General features: G+C 35.9%; 1 protein-coding gene across 5 annotated transcripts in view; it reads right to left on the reverse strand.

The window, feature by feature from the left end:
- REV1 (REV1 DNA directed polymerase) overlaps positions 1-15571 on the reverse strand; it is a 62667-nt gene that overhangs the window by 16718 nt on the left and 30378 nt on the right. For 3 of the 5 annotated variants that reach the window (XM_067294615.1, XM_067294619.1, XM_067294604.1), the window contains exons 8-14: positions 14386-14502; positions 9536-9668; positions 8443-8571; positions 7602-7756; positions 5356-5475; positions 2064-2284; positions 1376-1548 (exon numbers count right to left, since the gene is read on the reverse strand). In XM_067294615.1, coding sequence (XP_067150716.1) covers positions 1376-1548; positions 2064-2284; positions 5356-5475; positions 7602-7756; positions 8443-8571; positions 9536-9668; positions 14386-14502 — 1048 coding nt within the window. The remainder of the gene's footprint in view (positions 1-1375; positions 1549-2063; positions 2285-5355; positions 5476-7601; positions 7757-8442; positions 8572-9535; positions 9669-14385; positions 14503-15571) is intronic. The other 2 variants (XM_067294610.1, XM_067294617.1) reach the window with 2 other exon arrangements.

Consider the following 15571-nt stretch of genomic DNA (forward strand, 5'->3'; position numbering starts at 1 on the left):
TGTTGGTAATGGTAATGACCCACAAGAAAATAAAGGTACTTCTGATAAGGAACTTATGACTATATGAAAAAACATCCCTTTGAAGGTCAAGAGACATGTTCACCTTTTCAAACAACTGAAATGCTGGGCACCATTCTGAACTTGAGATTTAGAGACACAGATTTAAGAGATCCAGCCTTCTTAGCTCCATGCTAGTTTACCATGGTCTGTTCCCTTCTAGGAGCAAAAAATATTCTCTTGCAGACTTACTGGTGAAACAAACAGCAGGGAGAGACTTGACACAAAGAAATTTGTCTGTACTGAGATGGATCTCTGCAGTCCAAGATGTCTGATGACAACTCCAATCCTCAGAATTCTAAATGGCCTCACAGGCTTCTGTAGCAAGTAATTCTGCAGTTACTGCCCCTAGTCCCCATGTGTTCCAGATTTGAAGAAGCAGAGTACCGCTCAGACACCCTTCTTGACAAGACAAAGGCATTTTTCCTTGAGAATTGACTCTAACTGTCACAATCAACATGAGATTAAGAAGCTATCAAGGAACAGCAGAAAGCTCAAGAAAAATGAAAGTACGAAATACTACACAACTGAGGGAGAGGATAGTTTGCAGCAACAGAACATTTCAACTCAGCTGGTCACTGACAGGAATGAAAGTGTTGCTGCACATGCTTCAGAGTGCAGGATGTAAACATGACTTCTGCAAGTACTGCAAAAGGAAAAATAGCTCCAATATTGAGGAGAATGGACAAATGTACAACAACAATACACGTTACAGATGGCCTATCATTTGAAGAGAAAACCTTTAAAAGATCAAAAGCCTTTATAAACTAGTATTTCATGAGACTATTATCAAATCAAGAATAATATTAAATTATGGATTATTAAGCCAATTATTAAGCCTCTACTTTCCAAGGAGAGGAAAAATGTACATCCCCACCAAGAGAAATGGATAACCACAATAATTTATTGAACGTTATTTCACTAAACCACTTATTTTTAAGGAGCATCCAGACACACAAGAGTACATTTTTTCAAGAAAGCATTTTCAAACCACAAAGAATGCATTTCTGGAGTCAGATTCCTTCTTTCCCATGCCTGCTACCTCCGAAAACCATTAATCTTTTCTTCTATACCCCCAAACCTTTCAATTTCTGATGTGTGCTGATGACTGAAGGACTGCATATATATAACCAAAACACAGAGAACTTTGAGAATAGTATTCTACATCTGATGTTAGCGTAGGTTTGATGTGCAAACAGAATGGTACTAAGCACCTTTAAAATTTCTGTCCTGTCTTGCTGAAAGTTTCAGTGCTAAAGAGCCTGCAGAAATGGGCCCATGCCTACTACTGACCATTCACTTCTTGATGCATAGTTACCTGGCAATATTATCACAGATTCCATGACCTCCATATTTTGCAGGCTCCATTGGTGCCCCAGCCTTTCTGACCATAATTTTAAGAGTTAACCGTTTACCCTTCATACCAGCAGCTTCAAGTCTACGTTGAATTTCTTCTGAGAGGCTCAGAAGGAAAGCTTCTGCTTCCTTAGGCTAAAAGGAAAAGCCAACATTCCACTGCTTAGAACACCACTGATTTTCAAATACATGACGTAAATCATTAAGAATCAATGTAATCCAGTTCACAAAGTCTGGCAGTTGATGAAATGTGCATTGCTAAGATTTAAAAATACATAAGATTTTCTCAACTGAAAAGAGCAAGCTGACTCACAGGCAAATGTCTTATTTAATTTCAAGTGTTTTACGTTTATGCTGTATGTAGCCGAAGTTAGGCAAGATGGTAGATTCCTATCCTGATGCTGAAATAATGGGAAATACAAAGACCTTCTGGAAATAAGTTTTTTTTTTTTTTTTTTTAAAGAAAACTTGATTCAGAATTATAAGCCAAATTTTAGGCATACTCCTAGAAGATGAAGAACTTAGGATTTATAAGGAAAAAAACCTTTCTACCATGAGGACAGTCAAGCAGTGGACCAGCTGCCCAGAGGAGAAGAATCCTCTACAGTTGAAAGAAGTCACAGTAGAAAAGAAAGCAAGTTTGAATTTACCTGTGTAAACCTTATTCCATAGTTTATTTCTGCTGAAACAGATTTTCTTTCTTTTTCTGTTCGAACAGGTCGATCATCCAAACCACGACAAAATCTGTAAAGCATTTGTCCTGTTTTTGGACCAAATTCTTTCTGCAGTTTTGACATTGAAGCACACTGTAGATCTCCACAGGTTTTAATTCCCAAAGAAACCAGCTTGGATTCCATTGACCTACCAACTCCTAACAAGAAAACAATTAGTTCCATTAACTCTGCACAATTCAGAGGCAGTTAGGTTTTGAAGGAAGAAAATTTGTCTTTTTTAAACCTAAATAATGTAGGTTCAAATTAGTATCATAATAACAAATAAATTCCACTCAATGAAATGCATTTCAAATGGAAATTTTTGCTGTCTTGATCTATATTTCTTTAATCTATATTACATATATCATTTAAGGTGTTATAGTGCAGAGTGTTTCTTTATTTCTAGGTGAAATATGAATGACTCCTGCTTGTAAACCTCCTTGACAAGGTACTGCCTGCTATAGTGTATATAGCTCTGAGTACCACAATATTCAGTCCACAGATGATGTGCAACATGTAATATGTTTTTACCATCACATACAAGTGACTTAATGTAAAAGAAAACTAGCAAATATTTTTACTACTGTTCCATTGCTTCCTAGGTAGAAAAACATTATTTCAAGTAGAAGTGATAGCATACCTGTATCACTTGTGCTTTGAATTACCAACCACTGGCAATTGTAGGTAACCATGGCAACTGCACATATGTAAGTGTGATGAATTTATGTATATTTATGGGTTCGGTGAGAGGTGGGCTGATATTTCCGGAAGATATTAACCTTATGAGTTTACATGGCCAAAAGTCAGAAACCTCAGGTACTCAGATTCTATCTTTCAGAATCTGTTTCACTGTTTAAGTGATGTACTGACACAAACACTAGAAAGCTTTTACTATGAACATATGAGTGAAATCTGAAAACTTTAAAAGACTCAAGTCAAAGCATATTACTATATGAACTGTTTTCTGGAGGAAAAAAATCTTCCATAAGTTATGCCAAAGAGAAATGGTGCTGTGCTGTAAATGATGTTTGGTCATGGAAGAGGACAGGTAAAGAGAATTTCTGGCAAACCTGCATTTGTACATGTATGCTATTCCTAGCACTTTTCCATTGTAGTGATTGTTGTCTATTACAATAGATCTCTGTTTTTTTTTGCTTAAACAGAGAAACATACTATTTTGAACATTTAGCACTAAGTATGTGTGTACACATGCAGGTTGAGCACAGCTATCACTAAAATACAGAGCATGAATAAGGAGTATTCAGCAGTTTTTGCATTACATCTGTGTCAAACTATGTTAGTAATGTATTGAAGAGTAATACACTATAGAGTTGCATGCCAGAAAACACTTTAGCTTACAACTCCTTTAAATATTTTCCTGGAACAATAGAAACAAAAATAATAAAGAAATAAATAAGCAGCCTGTTTTTATACAGGTGTATTCCATATGTCCTTACTGCCTATCACTCTTTCTTGACACTGACTCCAGACCCCTGCCATCTGTCTGTGACTTCTCTTACCCCTTGAAGAACTTCCCTAACCTGCAGGCTAGAAAGGCTTCTTTCCTTCCCCCCAGCATTCTCCTTGGGTCTTCTCTATGTCCACAGGCATCCCATCTAATTACAGTTCTTCCCTCAGTCAAATATCTCTTTCTCTCTCCTACTGGACCAAGGAACACAGCAAAAGAGCCATGTACTCTGGCTATACATAAGACAACTGGGAGCTATTGCCAAAAATGTACACTAGTTGAATTTTGCCCACTTGCCCCTCAAAAGATGTACTAATTTGGACTCCTCCCCTCTGTCCAGCTGTCATTTTTCACAAAACTTGTAGAAACATTATGTCTTGTGCTGCAAGCAGAAGCACTTCTCTAGTCAGGTAATGTTTTCCTCTATCCATTTATTTCTTACTTTTCCTCCTATCCTTATTCTCTTCCAGATCTGAGTTTCCTAAATGCAACAGATGAAATAAATTCCTCTCTTGCACTCCTTTTTTCCCCCTCATATACTCTCATTCTTCTATCTGTGGTATTTTTTCCAACTCGTGGCTTCATATACTCCCTTTCAGAAAGGATATTCTCTTGGCAGGGAGCCGACCCCTGGAAAGCAGCTCTGCAGAGGAAGACCTCGGGGTCCTGGTGGACAACAAGTTGACCATGAGCCAGCAATTTGCCCTTGTGGCCAAGAAGGCCAGCGGCATCCTGGGCTACATTAGGAAGTTGCCAGCAGGTCAAGGGTGGTGATCCTTCCCCTCTGCTCAGTGTTGCTGAGGCCAAATCTGGAGTGCTGGGTCCAGTTCTGGGCTCCCCAGAATGAGAGAGATATGTAGCTACTGGAGCAAGTCCAACAAAGGGCCACTAAGATGATTAAGGGACTGGAGCATCTCTCATATGAGGAAAGGCTGAGAGAGCTGGGACTCTTCAGTCTGGAAAAGAGAAGACTGAGGGGGGATCTTATCAACATGTGTATAAGTATCTGAAGGGAGGGTGTAGAGAGGATGGGGCCAGACTCTTCTCAGTGGTGCCCAGCAATAGGATGAGAGGCAACAGGCGCAACCTGGAACACAGGAAGTTCTGTCTGAACATGAGGAAAAACTTCTTCACTGTGAGGGTGACAGAGCACTGGAACAGGTTGCCCAGAGAGGTTGTGGAGTCTCCTTCCTTGGAGATATTCAAAAGCCATCTGGACACAATCCTGGGGAATGTGCTGTAGGTGACCCTGCTTGAGGAGGGGGGTTGGACTAGATGATCTCCAGAGGTCCCTTCCAGCCTCAACCATTCTGTGATTGGGCTAGGCACCAATTATAATTTGATATACAGCCTCTCTATAAAAGATCTAAGCAAATCCTGCCTCTCTCAGTGAGAAGTATCCATTATTAATCATTTTATTACATTCATTATGACATGGCAAGCTAGCATTCACTTGAAATGATTCATCCAAATAGTTTTATTAAAGAATGTAAGGTTGTCTAAGATACTAAATTCTCAGCTTCTTCTGTAGTCAAGTTGTATGGCTCTAAAGTCTTTACCAAAAAAGATGCTTCTCTAAAAGATACAAAAAGGTCACTGAGATTCTTCTTAGAAATTATTAGTAAATCTTTTTTTCAGATCGTAACCATGAAATAATATCTAATCTTGTTAGATTCGAGACTGAAACCTGAACACAGATTTGTAGCTCTAACTGTTCTAGTATCAGGAGGCAAAATGCTCTGTAAAGGAAGAGTCAAGTACCTGGAAGACTGGTAACAAGTTGACCTCTGATAAAATCATCCACTTCTTCTGGTTTTAAGTGATACTGTCCATCTGGTTTTGCTTTACGAGTTGCCATTCTGGCCAGCAGAATATTGGAACCTGTGAAAATAACGAATTGAAGCATGGCTGTGGTAAATTCTGTCTTCTCAAGTAGGATTTTCCAATTCAACAGTTAAGGGAAAAATGCAGTAGGTACAGTCAAATTCTGTATATTTTGTAAAGAGTTTAATGAGATATATTTATTTATATTTGCAATATCCACTTTCAAATTGGCAACTAGCAGGATTTGCGATTTGAGCAGAGTAACTCCAGTAGTCACTGCACTTGCAAAGTAAAAACAAACCAACAAGTAGGCACAGGGCAATTCACTAAAAACACTGAATTTGTCTCTGCAATGTTCTACCTATGTAGAGGTACAAGCCCCATTTCAGTATTCTTTCCTCCCTGTTTACAGGCTTATTCTTGCCCAGCCAAAAGAATCTCTGAAATGATACCCAAACAGATTCATTATTGCTACTCAAACACTCTGCTTTAAGATAAAGCAAACCAATAAAAAAGTAGGCGCATCCAGAACTAACAGCACAATATCCCCGTTGCTATTCCCATCCCACCTATGTTCTTATTCTTTTTGCCCTTTTTGAAATTTTAGTCAATAAGAACAGTAATACAGACTTACGAGCACTGTTTCTGCTGAGAGGTTAAATTGATGAAACAATTAACAACAGACTCAATTTTCTGTTTAACTTTGGGGATCCATGTTTTGTCTATAGAGTATGGAAGATTTCTGATCCTCTTATCTATTGAACATACCAACATAGCCTCTAATACCATAAAATCTCAGTGATTTACCTTCTGTAATGTATTATTCCCACAACACTGAAAGTAGGCAAAAACTAATACCTCACTTAAATCAGAAACCAAGGCACAGGATGTTTACAGATGAGTGTTTAATCTTTCACTAGCATTGTTTGAATCAGTTTAGTTTAGCCACTAAAATCTCTGGGGTATGAATTAAATTTATTCAACTGGCATAAGCATGTCCTTCTTTAATTTACTTCTAATCAGAAATAATAGTGTTGAGAAGGGATCTCAATGGTATAACAGTATCTATTCAAATTCACATTTTATTATATTGGTGTAACTTTCCCATTGGGCAACACAGAAATCAGTTATATGAGATGTCAGTTTCTGGCAGACCATGTATTTGAAATCAGGTCTCTACATTCATGTAATAGCACAATTACAAGAGTTTCCTCCGATTCATTTACTTTATGATGAATTAAGAGTGAAGAGACAAAGTCCTTGCAGTGTACCTACCATACGAATTTCTAGAAAGGACACCAATATTATTTTTCAAATATCTCAAACAAATTGATTATTAGAAATAAATATTTGCTTATAGGTATTTGTCTCCTTCAATCAGTGAGAGAAATATGATATCAGATTAGAAAATAATGCTTTAAAAAGTAATCTCTTTTTCTACAGAAAAAAATAAACACATTAAATAAGCATATAAAAGAGATTACAAATGCGTTTCAAGTCAAAGCAAGACACAAACAGGAATCAAGGGAATTACAGTCTCTATACTACCATGATCCCTTAAGAAATAAAAGGAAGAATTCTACCACTAAGACTTACAATAATGAATTTCAGTTTGCATCACAAGTGGATTTTATACACTTGCATGCACTCAGGATATTTATTCCCAGATACTTATTACTCTAATATGATTAGGAACAAAAAACAAAGGAGAAAGGAAGGGGCCAAGTGAAAAGAAATAAATTCTTTTCAGATGTGTAATTTCATGTACAATACCTACTACAAATCACACAAGCCTTGTTTTCAATAAGTTATAACTACGTTAAATCATGCCACCCCATAAACTCTTACTACTTTCTCTTGTAAGGAGCAGAATCTGCTCTTATTTCTCAATTTACTGGAAAAAATACAGTAGCATTTCATAAAAATGAATATAAATATTATGCAGATAGAATTTTAGCGTACTGTTCAAATAATAAAGCAGAGATTATAGCAATTTTATAAAATATTGCTTAAAATTTTCCACTTATGAAAGTTTCTTGCACTTTTATTTACATTAATTTAATCTAAAAGGCAATATATTCTATATTCCACAAACACTTACTGTTTTACCAATCTTACACAACTTTGATGAGCCTAACAATACAAGGCAATGCTTGTAAGTAGAAATGAAATCAGGTACTTACCCATGCCAACAGAGGCAGTGCATTTAGTTTGGGCTTTGATTTCGGTGCGGATAGCATTTGCAAATTCATCAGGAGTCAATCTGGTCTCTGTAAGGATTTCAGTGATATCTACTAGTGCTTCATCACAACTGACTGCTTCGATGTTATGAGTATAGCTATCAACACAAAGTAAAGGAGGTGAAACACCAGCAACAGCTCACCATCTGTTAAAACAAATATGTAGCAAATAAAGTCTTCCTTTTGTGGTGGCATTTCCCTGCTTATTTAGTATCACACATGACATAAATATTAAAAATGCTAATATAGCAAATTACAGTAACATTATTATGTAGGACTAACTTCAACATGCATCATGCTTTTAAAGGAACAGCTGGGAAAGGAGAGTTAAATACTTATTTTTTACTCACACTAACAGATTTCCAGTTTTGTTCAAGTGCATTTTAAACCAGAAAGTAGTTTCTAATAGAAATTACTCCAATAAGCAATTCTCAAATTACTCAATTAAAAAAAAAAAAAGCTCTTGGAAGTATCTCACTAGCAAGCAGGAATCAGTTCTTCTCACAGTGAAATCAGTGTAAATTTTAACAATGATTCCCTTGGAGTCAGATGTTGACCATTTACAGGATTTGGCTTCAAGATAAAAGAGTGCTCAGAAGAAACAGAGTACTCAAAAAAAAATGACTACAAAAGGAAGATCTGACATAGGAATGGTTTTCATGAAGCGGGAGAGTAATACAGAGATGAAAACACGAGCTCGAATAATGGCATTCAGCAGAGGCAAATGAAGATGTGCCTGACAACCTTACCAAGGAAGATCATGTAAACATACAGCACACGTTACCTTGCCAGTATTTCATATACTGTCCGTGCAACTTCTTTGTATGAATTAAAATCATATGAAACTGCTTGAAGATTCGGACACAACTTTTTTGCTTGGCCAAAAAACATTCCGTTCTTTATGCCAACTTGTCTAAAAACAAATAAGAAACAAAAACATGCAGTACCAACTTCTTCACAAATTATGTTCATATGTGGTATGTCCAAATGAAGTATTTGTCTTTTTCCACAAAAGTAAATTATTGATAAAACTGCCAGTATTTTGATAAATAAGAAAAATAGCTGCAAACAGACTATCTTAATTAACTGTATGATGTTTAGGCGTACAGCATGGAAAGCCCGTGTTTGGGGATGTGCTTAAAACATAGAAAAAATCTCCAAGAAGCACTGCATGCCATCTTCTGCTTCAAATTAAAACCAAGCATATACTACAGAGATTAAGATGGCTGGTTCTTATATCCCACTATGCAAACTTATAAAATTATGCTCCCCCAACAAATAAAGTGTAACTTTTTGAGACAAAAATATCACCTTGCCTACCCTGGCATACTTGAGAAAGGTTACAGTGAAATAGTAATTGCTGGAGTATTTTTTCTATCAGGGTAGCAAATTGTATTTTCAGCACAGTGGCTGTATTTATAACAAGTTACTTCAAATTCTGAAAGTTATAAGCTATGCTTTCTGGAATACTCAATGTGATCAGTGCATGAAATGTTTTTAAGTTTAGTAATCACTCTTATCCTTGTATCATTTTAACTGAAACCTTCAGTAACAAAGCATTCTCAACTTCATGAAAGAATTCAGTGTTAATACAAAGAAATGAAGATAACATTATGAAATCAACCTTATCACTGTGAATGGCATAAAGCTTTCCTTAATTGGTTTTGTTCCAGTTAACACGCAGGTTAGGCTGAGAGCTATAACAGTGTTTAAAAAGCAGCTACATGCATACGGAAGGACATAATGACTGAAACATAAAAGAATTTCTTATCTGAATAAATTTAAGCAATATATGACCTAACAATTGCTATTTACAGACACTTTATGCCTGTCTGTATGAGATTTTTCAAACAACCTGATAGGTAAATTTTACCTACCTGGCTTCATAACTACAAGAGGCAATTTCCGCCATGGACAGAATAGTGAGATCCATGTCAGCTCCATTCATGTGTGTGGAATCTGGATGCTCCCAGACTGATGAGTCCAGCTTATCAGGAACTCTAATTTCTGCTTGGAAAATAATATTTGTATTTGTTTTTATATTATTTTCTTATGAGTTCAACAAAATGAATGTGAATGAAATAAATATAATGGAGTATTCTTGATACAGTTTCTATACAACTTCTTCACCTGTTGATGAAGAGGTTCTTAGCACTATATTGATTCATATCACAGTCAAGAAAAAAGACAACCCAGAACTCCCCACATAATAATCTTTCTCTACAGGCAGGTCTGCACATATTTATTGTGACCAATATTGTGCTACAGAAAAATTCTTTTCCTATTTTCCCCCAACATTTTAGAGAATAGCTTGTATATGGCTACCTACACGATTACTGCAAAACAAAACAGATCTCAGTTATCTTTAATGACGATAAAAATGATTAGACAAACTCAAGGCCACCTGATACAACCATACCCTGTAAAGAAAATGCATGACACCAACTGCTTCCCTGAACAAAAAGATGCTTAGCTGTATTCCTTTTTAAAAAGTACAACTACCACCAAGACAAAGAAATTAAATTCAAAGTACAATGTCACTGTTTATCATATTTATAACCTCCTATTTAAAACTATTTCTTAATAATTACTTAATCTAGATACCCCAAAGTGATCTTTAAGGAGTCAAATGAAGTAATAAGGACACTTATAAATTAGCTTAAATTAAAAAATACTAAACCTAACTAGAAACTTGTATATTTTTTAATACTCTTACAGGGAAATTCATTGACAAAACCTCCATTATTACTTCCTTAATAATTCACGTACTAGAATATGCGACTTCTTTAAAAACCACCACAAATTTCTCTTGGATCAAAAGGATGCAACTATGAACACTGCAATCTCAGACTTTTAAAACAAGAGACAGGCCTTTCCTAATTCTGTGAAACTCCATAGCATGCTCTTAGGCCAACTGCATACTAGATACTAGGACAGAAACTCAGGACACAGAATACTGGAATCAAGTAAAGCATTCTCTATTCCTTTCTGTTTAGGTTCTCATGGTATATAAACCTTGACGGATAGATGCCTAGACTCTAAATTACAGATTAGCCTGAAAAAATGTATTGATGCAAACATTACTATTCCCTCCCAAATTCCCAATCAGAATCAAAACAAAAAGGTATCAGAAAGACATAAAGCTTCTTATTTACTCAAAATGAAATCAAATACATATGTTATAGTTCTTTCTCATTACTGTAGTCTATTTAACACTATCCACCTTTGTAATATAATGAATACGAAGTTTACTCCAAAGTGCCACAATACCTTATCATACATAGTGGTACTAACAACTTGCACACTGACAATTCAACTGAAAGGAAACAGGGTGCTATGTGCACATGCAAGTAGTTATCAGACCAGAGAAAGTATTGTAATGAGTGAGTGGAGACAGCGGGGCCAGAACTTGGCTCACATGAAAAGCTGCTTTTATTCAGACTTTCTGCTAAATTCAAGTATCTTTTTATGTCGTAAATATATTAATGTATGAAGAGCTCAGTAAGTTACCTAAGATGTCTGCAGCTGCAAATTAGAGCAAAATTATGCCCCAAATAAAGATAAGAATGACAAGAACAATTTCTTTAGTCCATGCCTTCCTGTGCCCTGGCCTGAGATGATGCTGTCATCTTGTCTATCTTCATTGGACTCGCCGACTTTTTCCACATCGCAGCAGAGCAGATCCCCCCATGAGCTGATGGAGTCACTTCATGTGAAATTCAGGGCAATGCAGAACACATTGTCCTCAATGGAAGGCAAGGTAGAGAACCTCTCATCAAAAGCTGGGAAACTAGACAGGCACATGGTGAATGTGGAGCAACGGATGGAGAAATCAGAGGCCAGGACCCAAGTCTGTGAAAAAGAAATCGCTGAGAATAAATCTGTGACTAATATGATGGTTAAAAACTGCTGCTCTTTAGAATGAAAAACAGGAGATACTAGGGTTGAGGGAAAGGAAGACTAAAAACCATTCACATCTTGGGCATCCTGGCCATGGAAAAAAGAGCCCAAACTATGAATTCTGATTAACATATGTTAATCCTCTAGCTTTAGGACATGAATGTTAAAGATGGTATCTATGTAGAGAAGTAATTTCTACTACCCAGAAAGCCTATCTCCAATTTGGGGATTTAGGGAGAGAGTGATTGCAAATTTTTAAATTTAAAAGTTACACATTTCTGGATGAATTCAAACAAGAAAAAGAAAGTATTTCATAAAGGATCCAAGATTCTATTGACACTAGATACTCATTCAGCAATGCAGATCAAAAGGCAGGAGGAACCAGTATCACCGAAGAAGTAATTTGCAAAAAAAGAAGTAGCTGAAGCAGCAGAGTTCAGTTTGTAGTCAAACTAAGTGATTCATAAGTTCCTTTTTTTTTTTTTTTAAATTTGGAACATTTTTTCTAATAAGCAAGACCTGGAGAAGGCAAGATCAGAGAGCAGCCTGGAAAGCATGAAGCATCAAAAAATGAAGTGGGTTCCGTGTTGAGACATGGAAGTAAAAATATGCTTATGTTCAAAGTTGGTCCCAACTACTTTTTTATTTCATTTATATAGCACATCCCCAAGCAGAATGTGTATGTTTAACAGAGCATAATTTAGCATTCTATATTTTTAATATTTTAGAAAAAGCAGTTTTCCATGTGATACATGGGCCTGCCAGACCATATTTACCTGAGGCAAGGCACGATTAAACACGTGCTATGAAGTGTTTCACATACACTCCCTAAGATATTGTGATGTTAGAAAAGGCTAACCAAAAGTGCAATTACATGTTTTCTTATAAGACTACAACTAACCTTAATTTTTTTTACCCAAAAGGAAGACAATCCATGTGTTTATGAGAATGTAAGCAGAAACAGCAGGCTAAATTTGTTTGTTGATAAAAATACTGTACTCAGAGATAAAAATTAATAAAGAGACTGAAAAATAAGAAACTGCAGCTAATGAGATGGAGACTGTAAAAACAGTGTTAGGAAAAAATCCTTCTGCCAAAAAAATAGGCTGTACAATCAGACTAAATATCAAGAAAGAAGAGCTAGCTGCCTGCCTGCCTGCAAGCCAGTGAGATTGGATGCTGAAGTTAAAGAAATGACTGTGTGGACATCCAGAAAAAGCTGCTGCAGTAAGAAACCGAGTTTGTTATACAAGGAGGCTGAAACCTATTTTACCTTTAAGCAATACATATAGCAGAAGAGATGCTGTTGAATTTGTGAAACACAGAGAACGTACTAATTTATGTCAGTTAAGCTTCCTTAACTCCCTCACTCTCCAAACATCGCTTCATTGTATGAAGTCACATCATTATCCAATACAAGGTCCTAATAAAAGTTATTAAGTCACTACTTAAACCTGAGCTACCAATAAATAGGTCATACATAAACTGTACTATGGAAAATTTAAGCCCACAAAACCACAGTTATCTTTGTAACATGCTTATACATGGCATTACAACACAGCAGAAACTAAGTTTGGAAAGCTTCTGACTTTCTAGAAAGTCAGAAAGGTCCTCACAAAGTTAAAGGCCAGTAGGTTCCACAAACATGTATTCTACCTCAGTTTAAATGAGTACTTAAACTACAGCAAAAAGACAAATAAAAAAGGCATCACGTACTGTAATACCTTGTTTCCAAATGTCTTTGAAAATCTGCATAATTTATTACAGAGTTTCTTTTCTTAAAGTATTAACATTTCAGAAAAAAATGTGGAAGAACAAACTGTGTTTTTTCATCTCTTATACTAACAAAATAACTAACTGTGGTATAAATTTTAGAACAATAATATCTGTTACTACAACCCAGATAAGAAGTGTGTGTATGAGGGTCAAAGGAGAAGCAACTTCCAAATCTAAACTAAAATTAAATAGTAGCAATAAAAAACTTCTTCACTTAAACTTCAAGCTGATTAAGCAGACTCTTGGAGGAAAGAAAAAAAAAAAAGAGAGAAACAAGTTGCCATTTATGTTTAGCAATTCTATGTTCTCACACCCTTGTAACAATCAGAAAACCAGTTAATAACAGTATGTTTTGTTTACACTATTATACTGCTACTTGAGAACACAGAAAGTAACAAGAAGGCTCTAAATGACTGTAGGAAAGTAAGGAATTCTCAAACTACAACAGATGCCTTGGTTTTGAAGAAACAAAATACTGGAAAGACAGAATTCACAAGAGCTGCCAGACTTCCCCGACACCCAAAATGCTCTAAGGACCACTCAGATTAAGTCATTGGAGACAGATATTATACTCATGCAATTCAAAAGCCAACCTCGACCAATCAATCTCTTACTGGCTATGTGCTGTCATTTCTACTTTCTATTCATAAAAAATATTAGCAGCCTTTCAAAATATATTTTGTACCTGCTTTTCTGTAACAGACTTCTGTAATACTCAGAACCAAGTGTTCAGACAAGCTATATTTCCTACTTAAAAAAAAACAACAAAAAACACTTAAAAATTATCTTATACTCACCCTCAATAAAAAAGGGAATAAAACCTAACGTTACTCTAAAATATTACACCGACACAGAGCAAAGATAACTAACAAAAGTCACAGTGGCAAATTTCTAAAGCCACAAAGCATTGTGTTGTCCAAAACCATTTCTTTTCTGAATATACATGTGAAAAAAAAAAAGAATTTATCCACTGTGCATTTTATTAATAACTTTAAGGAAAAGTTTTCAATCACAAAACAGTAAACAAACAAACAGACAGACTTATTTGTACCTGCTTTGCCATTCAATAGCTTATTCTGGTAATATTGCCTTTCAAGCTGGGGGTTTGCACCAGGGCGCAGTGGTGCCTTTCCCGCACCTCTGTTGCTAGTAACAGCTACTGGTTTTCCTGTGGAGAAGAAATGCATGTACTTAGAAGTCAACATTTATAGAAGCTCACATTTTAATAATAGCACAGCCAGGGTAAGGTTATGAAGATGTCTGTTTTAATTTTTTTTTTTAAAGTTCCTTCAAGCTTATGCACTCCTACAGCAGTAAACAGTTATGAAAGTGACTTTGTATTATGACTGTCAATTTACTCATGGCTGCAATTAGACATAAAAGAGATGAAAACTTTTGAAAATGCAGCCATACTAGTTTGTCTTTAACAACTACTATAAAGGGAAGCTGTGAAACTTCACCAGTGCCGTAATAATTCATTAGTATAAAACATGGCAAACACCACAGCAGTTTTTAAATACTTTTAGCAGGTTTGTTAGCTAAAGTAAGCTAAAACAGTGTAACTTACATATTAACACATTCAGTTCCACTTGTTCAATTAACTGTACAAGATCAAATCTTTAGTTAAACTTCCGACTTTTTAACAATATCAACACCTTCATAACTTTCCTACAGCAAGCTAACATATGCACTGAAAGTTCTGGCACAGTTCTATGGAAAAGAAAAAATATTCGCAGAAAAGTCCTAGGTTCTCTATATTGCAGTAATGGAATTCGAAATTTGGCGGGGAAATAAAGTTTTAAGATACACGCATATATGAAGTAACTTTGACATAGTTGCTCCTGCCTCTTGACATAAGAGAGGAAATGAAATATATAGCTTTGAGTCTTTCTCGGACCATTGCACCAAGTCTTCAGACTTGTGCAACACCAAAGCTCAGCATATGCATAGTAGAGCTGGTATTTTAATTTTGGAAAGTTATACTCAGAAACAACTTGCTACGGAGCTCCAATTCTTCCTATGTACTAAGGATGATCACAGAGTCAGCATTTTAAGTGCCAACTGAATTGACCATCATCCAGATCTTATAATACTTCATGTGTGGCAAAAGCTTAGATAGGATAGAAAAGGAGAAGCAAATCTCCCTTGAAAAAGATATACTGGGCAAAAGAACAATTAATTCTCAGTCTTGACCTTTCCACCTCTCTAATTAAACAAAGCTCCTTAGGCTACTTTAG

The sequence above is a fragment of the Apteryx mantelli genome, chromosome 1 (assembly GCF_036417845.1).
Source record: "Apteryx mantelli isolate bAptMan1 chromosome 1, bAptMan1.hap1, whole genome shotgun sequence".
NCBI classification, from domain to species: domain Eukaryota; kingdom Metazoa; phylum Chordata; class Aves; order Apterygiformes; family Apterygidae; genus Apteryx; species Apteryx mantelli.